General features: G+C 43.3%; 1 protein-coding gene and 1 long non-coding RNA gene across 2 annotated transcripts in view; one reads left to right on the top strand and one right to left on the bottom strand.

Moving 5' to 3' along the window:
• The window catches only part of LOC115202448 (fibronectin-like), a 198606-nt gene that overhangs the window by 123797 nt on the left and 62516 nt on the right, over positions 1–12293 (top strand). The window contains exon 7 of the mRNA XM_029766599.1: positions 6441–6710. Coding sequence (XP_029622459.1) covers positions 6441–6710 — 270 coding nt within the window. The remainder of the gene's footprint in view (positions 1–6440; positions 6711–12293) is intronic.
• Positions 1–12293, bottom strand: part of LOC115202473 (uncharacterized) — a 96502-nt gene that overhangs the window by 69776 nt on the left and 14433 nt on the right. The window lies entirely within an intron of this gene.

The following is a 12293-nucleotide window of genomic DNA, read 5'->3' as shown; positions in this document are numbered from 1 at the left end:
TGAAGGACTGCGTTGCAGCTAGCGTTAGGGGAAGACAGTGTGGTCAGTGGAGAAGGCACTGCGGCCTGTGACCATACCTGGTTGGTTTTCCAATCCATCAATGGGAGTAACCGATCCATCAAGTCTGCTCCAAGTAGCAGGGTTACAGTTTCGAGGCTGGTAACATACACAGGGTGAACGAGCGATACGTCCTGGAAGTGTAGTTTCAGCATGACTCTCAATGTGAGAGGCGAGGTAGTCTGAGTGACCCCTCGAAGTTTAGTGTCGCATCGTTCCACTTTTAACCAACATTTAGTTGGCTTCAAAGCCCTTTTGAGATCATCAAACAATGTTTGAGAGATGAGTGATATTGTCGCACCCGAATCAATTAGCGCATGACAAGTTAAGCAGTCCTCCAGGACTGTTTCCAGGTATGGCCGTTTAGATTCGTGGTTAGTGGACATATTCCCCACAAAGTGGAGTGGTCGTTCGCAACGACGTGATGTGCCATGTCTGTTCAAGATGGAAGCAGATTGACTTTTCCGATTTTGAGTGGGCTTGGCTTTAACGAAGCGTTTGACCTTTATCTTCGCAACTTTTGTATCAGAGTCTATAGACAAAGCCCGGGGGCTTGTTTCTTGATCAAGCGGGCCCTGGATAGGGTCTTGAATGAGAGCGGGAGAAATTTGAACTTTAACGTCCTTGCTATGGGTGTTAATTCCTGCGGACCTGGTGTCCGGTAATTCCCCGTCTAGTCCTTGTGACTTATCTTTTACCCTTTTCTCAAATTGTTCTCGCTTAAGTTCTTCCCGTAGTGGGACTTCTGGAGAACATTGGTCTACGTTTTGATCGTCCTTCAACCCTTTGTTACCCTTGTGCTCTGACACTTTTTGTGGGTTGGGTGCAGGAACGTAGCGAACGGGTCGATTGTAGCGGTAGTCATGTTGATGGCTACGTACTTTACAGTTATTTCGACCGCGGAGGTTATTGGAATCATGGTTTCGTGGTAGAAACTGTTGTTGTGCGTCATCTCTCGACGCTCCAATACCTGATAATGCACCCTCTAACTGGAGTGAGTGCTCCTGGTTAAACTTCAAAACCGAGTGGTCAGGGCTCTTAGCGTTGTGAACTTTTGATGCCTCAAAAGCTGTGCTTGCAAGCTCTCTGAGTTGTAAGATAGGCAAGCCAACGTGGGCGGCAGGGCCCAAGTAGGTAATGAAGGTGGGATACATGTTCGACAGAAACATTTGTTTGAATGGTAAAAGCTCTTCCATTCCTGTTTCTGTGAGTAGGCCAAAGTAAGCTGAACGAAGCCTATGATAGTAAGCTTGTGGGTGTTCGTTCCGAGCTTGTTTGACGGTGTTAGCCAGTGAGCTATCGTGTTTGCGAGTCGCAGAACCACTGAATTCTAATTTCAAAGCTGTGGCAAGTTTAGTGTAGTCATTTAGCACGTGTTGCTGTTGTAGACGAATGAACCTTGTCACATGTCTATTTGACGTTCGCTTCAACAGGTAAACCCTGTCAGAACCCGTAGCGTTCTTGTAGCCATCCAACGCGTCCTCTATGTCAGCTAGGAACGTCTCAGTATCGTTTGGCTGACCTGGAACGGGGTCAAAGGTGGGGAAATTCTTGACGAGTTTGTCAAGGTATTCCGCGCCAAGCGGGCGGATAGGGTTGGCTTCATCCTGTGGAGAGATTGGGGCCGAAAGGCCAAGAGAGGAAGCCAAGCCTTGTTGTTGTTGGCCAAGAGGCGCCATATTAATCAGTACCGAAGGGCAAAGAGGAGAAGACTGAGGGACACATGAGGGAGGCAAGGTCTGAAACCTATTGTCTTCACTCCTGTGAGTACAGGGCTCCGGTTGCTTGGATGGGAAGTCGCGCTGTAGAGCGTGACCATTCTGGATTTCCTCCAGATGGTACCTAAGGGTGGAATTCTGCTGCATTGCAGAGTCCACTTGAGCGCTTAGAGGACTGATTTTGGACACGTGAGTGTCACACCTGCTCCTTTCGGTCTCAAACTTATCTGTCATGGTTTGCAGATAGAGGTCTTGAGTACGGAGCGAGAGATTCAGTGATGAGATTTCCTCTGCTTGCTTAGAAATCAATATTTCCAACCGCATCACCTGAGTTCTCTCATCATTCATTTGGTCAGCGACTTCAATAAGTTCTGCTGATTTATCATCCAACTTTGTCATTGTGTTCATTAACTGATCGTCTTTGGTCTGCAGCGCTTTGAGGAGCACCGTGTTATTTTGAGTAGCATTCAACAAAACAGCATGCATGTTGTCAAGTTGAGCGCTCCTGTTTGTAGATAACTCTTCAGATTTATCTAGTTTGGCGTGGACATCATCGTATTTAGTTTTGGCTAAATCGAGTTGTTCCTGTAGCCTATGATTTTGTTCCTGTAGAAAACGATTTTGTTGAAGAGCTTGTGCTTGTTCATCGTCATACGTTTTTGCAATTACATTTAATTGTTCAGTTTTCGAACGCAGTTCCATAGCTAGCAGAATTTTTCCCTTGTCTGCCTTGGTCATTGGTTTCCCGGTTCTCTCCCCCTGTCCCTTTATGTCTACCATTACCTGCTCGTGCTTCAGCTGTGCACTGCGGTATTGGACAGATGGCAATCTCGGATGGCAAGACATCAGAGCTAGACTGGAGAGAACCTTTACGAGGCCTGCGCCCGATGGTTGATTTTGGAAAACATTGTTGTCTGCTTTTCCACTAATGGCATAATTAGGGTTGTTATCGCTGCTGAGGTCAGAGATCAATCCATTTACGGGTGGAGGTTCACTAATTAGCGGGCGAGTGGGGACCACCCCCTCTGATAGCTTGCACATTATTAGAACATTTGAAAGGAAAAATGTTTTTCCTAATTTTCCAAAATTTGGTTTTGGAACGTGGGGAGCTGCAAAGACGATTTTAATCTATTTATAGACGTTAATGAACCATCGGTACTGTACAGTACTGTGGAAGTTGGGCGTGAATTAATTTGCAAAAGCAAATTGAATTAATCAATGCCAATTATTAGTCCTACCTGGGTAGGCTGTCTGGGTATTAAACTTTAATTACCTGAGAGTTTGCTTCATCCAGGTTAATATGCAAAGTTTAATTGTCTCATTTAATTGGAAGAACCTAGAAAGGTATGTTCGACAATTTAACTTATTAAATTGAATGAGACGATTGGTTCCTACAATCTCCATTGATTGGATATCATAAGTGTAAACCGTAGGTCAAATGTTGGGACCCTTCACCACTAGGGTACGCTCCTACCTGGGCTGAGCGTCAGTAAAGGGGTTTTACTGACTGTGCCTTGCTAAAGCAGATTTTACTGATTAATCTATTTATGATATATCAAACCTGTATAGGCTATCTGGGAATTAACTTTGAATTACCTGAGAGGTTGCTTCATCAAGGTTAATATGCAAAGTTTAAGTTGTCTCATTTAGTTGGAAGAACCTAGAAAGGTATGTTCGACAATTTAACTAAATAAATTGAATGAGGCAATGATACCCAAGCAATTCAGATTGCGGAGTTATCATAACAGTAATGTGGTTTAAATGTTTAGGGTACATTCGCCACTATACTTTCCCTTAAGGCCGAAGCCACATGGGATTCACTCCCGTCAGTAATGGGTTTTACTGAATGTGCCTTGCTAAAGCAGATTTGACTGATTAATCTATTTATGATATCTCAAACCTGTATAGGCTATCTGGGAATTAACTTTCAATTAACCTGAGAGCCTTGCTTCATCTAAGTTAAGTTTGGAAAAAGTTAATAATGTCTCATTATGGACGCCCAATCAATTTTGGATATTTAAAAAAAAAAAGATCCACTTGAAAAGGTAAATCTGGCAATTTCACTTGTTAGTTAAATTGAATGAGACGTCATATCCCGTGCTCCACGTTTGAATTTCCACTAGAGATGTACTGGCAATTCTTCACCACCAGGGTGCAGAATGATGAAATTTAAACGGAAGTACAAAGGTCGGACTTCCGTCGCGCTACGGAGGAATTTTAAACGTGGTACGGAGAGAGGAAATGTTCCCTCTCTGTTAGCTTGCCCGTAATGCTAAGCTATTGCTACTTGGTTCAGAAGTATCCTTCCAAGCACCAAAATAGGATCCTTTCACTTATGGAAAGGGTGGGTTTTCTAGTGACGTCTCACCTTAACCCCATTCAGCATATTCTGCTAGCGTTTATGCTGACCGGAGCGACACGGTACTAAAATACAGATACGCATACGGTCTGCCCACACTGTCCTAGTGCGGTAGGCAAATTATTCAGCTCGGTTACCGGACCCGGACAGTTAACTTCTAAATTCTAACCTTACTCTAGAAGTTAATATTTACCGACAGAAATAGTACCGTTTGGCCTAACGGACTAAAACTGGAATTTATTCCTCACTGCTATCGATATAAGACCGGGGCTATTTTAAATAGCTTCTCTCAATGGAAAATGCACAATCACTTTGTTTAGATAGCAGGCTGTTTGTACAATTCTGTTTGCACAATTGATATATAGAATTTCACAGCAAAGTCCAATTCTATCTTAGATTCCTCGCACGGGGGCTCCATTATGTCGTGTCTTTGGCTATGCCGGATTAAGTGATATGACATGCTAACTTATAAAATTATTTCTCTGTAATTAATATTACCTGATTAAGCTAATCATGTAAATGTAATTAACTAGAAAGTCGGGGCACCACAGAAGAACGTTTATAGAGCTGTTATCCTCTGAATAAACTCTTAAAATACTTAGTAATATTTTACATCGATAGCAGTCAATCTTAGCCCGTATGTTGTTTCAGTCTCATCATGAAAGTTGTAATTCTTGGTTATCTGCACGAACCCAGTCTTTACTAAAATCATCCATACATCAATTGTCTTAAAATCATTTATTTACTACACTAAGTAATTAACAGAAAACATACAAACAGCAATTATCGTCACAAATGATGGGTAGAGGAATGTGCCCTAATGGCTAACAAGCATGGCTGGTCTGTTAGACAATGGGTCATAAAACGTTAAGCTGAGAAGTTACACAGAGTTCATTAATATTAACAATTGGCAATTGAAGGCTCACTCATTAGGGAACATTTGCAATCAATATATATTTACGCTCATGTGTCGTCGGGATTCTTGTTGGAGAGTTTTGTTCTGATGGAGAGTTTGTCAGTGTTCTCTCTCTCTCTCTCAGTTAGAATGGATCTGTCAGAGCGACATTCATGAATGTCGTCATAGAATGGATGTGGTTGGTCTTCGCGTTCGATGATATAATTTACTTAGCTGCAGACTAATAATTAATATCAAAGACTTGTTCTTATTCTGTCGATATCGATAGTCTAAAAGTTAACCACGTGGTATGGTTCACTTTCAGTAGAATACTTGGCTGGTCAAACCTCTGGGCCAAACTCACGAGGGAGTGGAGGCCTGGTCTCTAGAAATGTAAATCAGGGGGTGTTTTATAGTCATAGAACAGGCTTGTCAAATGACGCCTGGTCCTGTATGTGTCCCTGGGGGCGTGCCTATGACTGAGCTAGACTTGGTTACAGAAATATAATTCTATCACATTAACATCAGTACATAGCATCTCAATGTATTACAAATAGCTTTATCCTTATTAATACATTTTATACAACCATTGGTAGATTCAGTCTCATCGCTGAGGCTATCAGGTAGACCGTTTTAGGGTAATATGGCTATATTGTCTCTTCTGAGTATCACAAAATTGTACCAAGCGGATCAGTTCGTAGCTGGAGTCTTCATCAATCTTCCATATCTTCCCCAGAACACACCTGTCTCTCGGTTCTCCAATTCTATGACTTGGAAGAATTTCCTTTGTCTCTCTATGAAACATGTTGTAGTAGATTCTCCTCTTGGAATTTTTACAACCCTGGGTTGGGGGGGAAGGTAGGTTGGGTGATGGTACAAAGGGGAGGGGGTCAACTGTCCTTCCTGTACCCAAAGAGGCCAACGTCATGACAATATGATGGTGGTGAATTCCCCAGATCTCATCATGCAGTTTGGTGCTGAAATCATTGAATTTTGTTTATAATACAATATCTGAATTCATGCTTTCTTCCATTCCTGTGAGTCATTATGTCAAGGAGTTGATCTGCCTCTGCTTGCTTTAACTTTATCAGTACTACAGTGTTAACTTTGTTGTTGTGGAGAGGATTTAGAATGACAACATTCTTTTCATTTATATTTATTTTTGGTGTGGCGGCAACAATCTGGCAGCAGGACAGCACCGTTACTAAATGAATATAGCAGATACCCTTCATTTTTGTTACTTTACCAATCCAACTTCTGTTGTGTGACGTCTGTTTTTAGCTTATTTCTTCCCATATCTAAAGGAATTGCAAGCAGCCTTTTCTACTTTATTACTACTATTCTACTTTTCCTCCTGTTGTTTATTTCTGGAGTTAAATTGTAGCACTGATAATAAAGTATTTTCTCTTAGTACTTCCTGCTCCAGACCAGATGACTGTTAAATCAGTGGACTCCACATCAGCTGCTGTTAGCTGGAGCCAGCCACCAGGATTGGACCAAACCCAACATCATTACCAGATCTCCTACCACTGTCCAGGGACAGAACCACACATCACTACCACATCTTCACACAGCATCACTCTCTCTGACCTGCAATGTGGTACTCAGTACTCTGTTACTGTCTGCACTGTGCTGGAAAATGGAAAGCAAAGTCAACTGGTGTCAACAACCCTCACCACAAGTAAGGGATTACCCTATTTAAGTATTGTTTAGTGTCAAAGTTTATTCAATTTTAGTTATCAAAATGACTGAGGCTACCTGCCTCTACCTTACCCCTACCTACAGTACCCTGTGTTAATATTGAGGCTGCCTGCCTCTACCTTACCCCTACCTACAGTACCCTCTGTTAATATTGAGGCTGCCTGCCTCTACCTTAACCCTACCTACAGTACCCTCTGTTAATATTGAGGCTGCCTGCCTCTACCTTACCCCTACCTACAGTACCCTCTGTTATTATTGAGACTACCTGTTGTTACCTTACCCCTACCTACAGTACCCTCTGTTAATATTGAGACTACCTGTTGTTACCTTACCCCTACCTACAGTACCCTCTGTTAATATTGAGACTACCTGCCTCTACCTTACCCCTACCTACAGTACCCTCTCTTATTATTGAGGCTACCTGTTGTTACCTTACCCCTACCTGCAGTACCCTCTGTTAATATTGAGACTACCTGTTGTTACCTTACCCCTACCTACAGTACCCTCTGTTAATAGTGAGACTACCTGCCTCTACCTTACCCCTACCTACAGTACCCTCTGTTAATATTGAGACTACCTGTTGTTACCTTACCCCTACCTACAGTACCCTCTGTTAATATTGAGACTACCTGCCTCTACCTTACCCCCACCTACAGTACCCTCTATTAATATTGAGACTACCTGCCTCTACCTTACCCCTACCTACAGTACCCTCTGTTAATATTGAGACTACCTGCCTCTACCTTACCCCCACCTACAGTACCCTCTGTTAATATTGAGACTACCTGTTGTTACCTGACCCCTACCTACAGTACCCTCTGTTAATATTGAGACTACCTGTTGTTACCTTACCCCTACCTACAGTACCCTCTGTTAATATTGAGACTACCTGCCTCTACCTTACCCCTACCTACAGTACCCTCTGTTAATATTGAGACTACCTGCCTCTACCTTCCCCCTACCTACAGTACCCTCTGTTAATATTGAGACTACCTGCCTCTACCTTACCCCTACCTACAGTACCCTCTGTTAATATTGAGACTACCTGCCTCTACCTTACCCCTACCTACAGTACCCTCTGTTAATATTGAGACTACCTGCCTCTACCTTACCCCTATCTACAGTACCCTCTGTTATTATTGAGACTACCTGCCTCTACCTTACCCCTACCTACAGTACCTTCTGTTAATATTGAGACTACCTGTTGTTACCTTACCCCTACCTACAGTACCCTCTTTTAATATTGAGACTACCTGTTGTTACCTTACTCCTACCTACATTACCCTCTGTTAATATTGAGACTGCCTGCCTCTACCTTACCCCTACCTACAGTACCCTCTGTTAATATTGAGACTACCTGCCTCTACCTTACCCCTACCTACAGTACCCTCTGTTAATATTGAGACTACCTGCCTCTACCTTACCCCTACCTACAGTACCCTCTGTTAATATTGAGACTACCTGTTGTTACCTTACCCCTACCTACAGTATCCTTTGTTAATATTGAGACTACCTGCCTCTACCTTACCCCTACCTACAGTACCCTCTGTTAATATTGAGACTACCTGCCTCTACCTTACCCCTACCTACAGTACCCTCTGTTATTATTGAGGCTACCTGCCTCTACCTTACCCCTACCTACAGTACCCTCTGTTAATATTGAGACTACCTGTTGTTACCTTACCCCTACCTACAGTACCCTCTGTTAATATTGAGACTACCTGCCTCTACCTTACCCCTACCTACAGTGCCCTCTGTTAATATTGAGACTACCTGTTGTTACCTTACCCCTACCTACAGTACCCTCTGTTAATATTGAGACTACCTGCCTCTACCTTACCCCTACCTACAGTGCCCTCTGTTAATATTGAGACTACCTGCCTCTACCTTACCCCTACCTACAGTACCCTCTGTTAATATTGACGCTACCTGTTGTTACCTTACCCCTACCTACAGTACCCTCTGTTAATATTGAGACTACCTGTTGTTACCTTACCCCTACCTACAGTACCCTCTGTTATTATTGAGACTACCTGTTGTTACCTTACCCCTACCTACAGTACCCTCTGTTAATATTGAGACTACCTGTTGTTACCTTACCCCTACCTACAGTACCCTCTGTTAATATTGAGACTACCTGCCTCTACCTTACCCCTACCTACAGTACCCTCTGTTAATATTGAGACTACCTGCCTCTACCTTACCCCTACCTACAGTACCCTCTGTTAATATTGAGACTACCTGCCTCTACCTTACCCCTACCTACAGTACCCTCTGTTAATATTGAGGCTACCTGTTGTTACCTTACCCCTACCTACAGTACCCTCTGTTAATATTGAGACTACCTGCCTCTACCTTACCCCTACCTACAGTACCCTCTGTTAATATTGAGACTACCTGTTGTTACCTTACCCCTACCTACAGTACCCTCTGTTAATATTGAGGCTACCTGCCTCTACCTTACCCCTACCTACAGTACCCTCTGTTAATATTGAGACTACCTGTTGTTACCTTACCCCTACCTACAGTACCCTCTGTTAATATTGAGACTACCTGTTGTTACCTTACCCCTACCTACAGTACCCTCTGTTAATATTGAGGCTACCTGCCTCTACCTTACCTCTACCTACAGTACCCTCTATTAATATTGAGGCTACCTGTTGTTACCTTACCCCTACCTACAGTACCCTCTGTTAATATTGACACTACCTGTTGTTACCTTACCCCTACCTACAGTACCCTCTGTTAATATTGAGACTACCTGTTGTTACCTTACCCCTACCTACAGTACCCTCTGTTAATATTGAGGCTACCTGCCTCTACCTTACCCCTACCTACAGTACCCTCTGTTAATATTGAGACTACCTGTTGTTACCTTACCCCTACCTACAGTACCCTCTGTTAATATTGAGACTACCTGTTGTTACCTTACCCCTACCTACAGTACCCTCTATTAATATTGAGACTACCTGCCTCTACCTTACCCCTACCTACAGTACCCTCTGTTAATATTGAGACTACCTGCCTCTACCTTACCCCTACCTACAGTACCCTCTATTAATATTGAGACTACCTGTTGTTACCTTACCCCTACCTACAGTACCCTCTGTTAATATTGAGACTACCTGTTGTTACCTTACCCCTACCTACAGTACCCTCTGTTAATATTGAGACTACCTGCCTCTACCTTACCCCTACCTACAGTACCCTCTGTTAATATTGAGACTACCTGCATCTACCTTACCCCTACCTACAGTACCCTCTGTTAATATTGAGACTACCTGCCTCTACCTTACCCCTACCTACAGTACCCTCTGTTAATATTGAGACTACCTGCCTCTACCTTACCCCTACCTACAGTACCCTCTGTTAATATTGAGGCTACCTGTTGTTACCTTACCCCTACCTACAGTACCCTCTGTTAATATTGAGACTACCTGCCTCTACCTTACCCCTACCTACAGTACCCTCTGTTAATATTGAGGCTACCTGCCTCTACCTTACCCCTACCTACAGTACCCTCTGTTAATATTGAGACTACCTGCCTCTACCTTACCCCTACCTACAGTACCCTCTGTTAATATTGAGACTACCTGTTGTTACCTTACCCCTACCTACAGTACCCTCTGTTAATATTGAGACTACCTGCCTCTACCTTACCCCTACCTACAGTACCCTCTGTTAATATTGAGACTACCTGTTGTTACATTACCGCTACCTACAGTACCCTCTGTTAATATTGAGACTACCTGCCTCTACCTTACCTCTACCTACAGTACCCTCTGTTAATATTGAGACTACCTGTTGTTACCTTACCCCTACCTACAGTACCCTCTATTAATATTGAGACTACCTGCCTCTACCTTACCCCTACCTACAGTACCCTCTGTTAATATTGAGACTACCTGCCTCTACCTTACCCCTACCTACAGTACCCTCTGTTAATATTGAGACTACCTGTTGTTACCTTAACACCTACCTACAGTACCCTCTGTTAATATTGAGACTACCTGTTGTTACCTTACCCCTACCTACAGTACCCTCTGTTAATATTGAGACTACCTGTTGTTACCTTACCCCTACCTACAGTACCCTCTGTTAATATTGAGACTACCTGTTGTTACCTTACCCCTACCTACAGTACCCTCTGTTAATATTGAGACTACCTGTTGTTACCTTACCCCTACCTACAGTACCCTCTGTTAATATTGAGACTACCTGCCTCTACCTTACCCCTACCTACAGTACCCTCTGTTAAAATTGAGACTACCTGCCACTACATTACCCCTACCTACAGTACCCTCTGTTAATATTGAGACTACCTGTTGTTACCTTACCCCTACCTACAGTACCCTCTGTTAATATTGAGACTACCTGCCTCTACCTTACCCCTACCTACAGTACCCTCTGTTAATATTGAGACTACCTGCCTCTACCTTACCCCTACCTACAGTACCCTCTGTTAATATTGAGACTACCTGTTGTTACCTTACCCCTACCTACAGTACCCTCTGTTAATATTGAGACTACCTGCCTCTACCTTACCCCTACCTACAGTACCCTCTGTTAATATTGAGACTACCTGTTGTTACCTTACCCCTACCTACAGTACCCTCTGTTAATATTGAGACTACCTGTTGTTACCTTACCCCTACCTACAGTACCCTCTGTTATTATTGAGACTACCTGCCTCTACCTGACCCCGACCTACAGTACCCTCTGTTATTATTGAGACTACCTGCCTCTACCTGACCCCTACCTACAGTACCCTCTGTTAATATTGAGACTACCTGTTGTTACCTTACCCCTACCTACAGTACCCTCTGTTAATATTGAGACTACCTGCCTCTACCTTACCCCTACCTACGTACCCTCTGTTAATATTGACACTACCTGTTGTTACCTTACCCCTACCTACAGTACCCTCTGTTAATATTGAGACTACCTGCCTCTACCTTACCCCTACCTACAGTACCCTCTGTTAATATTGACACTACCTGTTGTTACCTTACCCCTACCTACGGTACCCTCTGTTAATATTGAGGCTACCTGTTGTTACCTTCCCCCTACCTACAGTACCCTCTGTTAATATTGAGACTACCTGCCTCTACCTTACCCCTACCTACAGTACCCTCTGTTAATATTGAGACTACCTGTTGTTACCTTACCCCTACCTACAGTACCCTCTGTTAATATTGAGACTACCTGTTGTTACCTTACCCCTACCTACAGTACCCTCTGTTAATATTGAGACTACATGCCTCTACCTTACCCCTACCTACAGTACCCTCTATTAATATTGAGACTACCTGTTGTTACCTTACCCCTACCCACAGTACCCTCTGTTAATATTGAGACTACCTGCCTCTACCTTACCCCTACCTACAGTACCCTCTGTTAATATTGAGACTACCTGCCTCTACCTTACCCCTACCTACAGTACCCTCTGTTAATATTGAGACTACCTGCCTCTACCTTACCCCTACCTACAGTACCCTCTGTTAATATTGAGACTACCTGTTGTTACCTTACCCCTACCTACAGTACCCTCTGTTAATATTGA

This window comes from Salmo trutta, chromosome 11 (assembly GCF_901001165.1).
Source record: "Salmo trutta chromosome 11, fSalTru1.1, whole genome shotgun sequence".
NCBI lineage: Eukaryota > Metazoa > Chordata > Actinopteri > Salmoniformes > Salmonidae > Salmo > Salmo trutta.
This window is presented reverse-complemented; position numbering and strand designations above follow the sequence as displayed.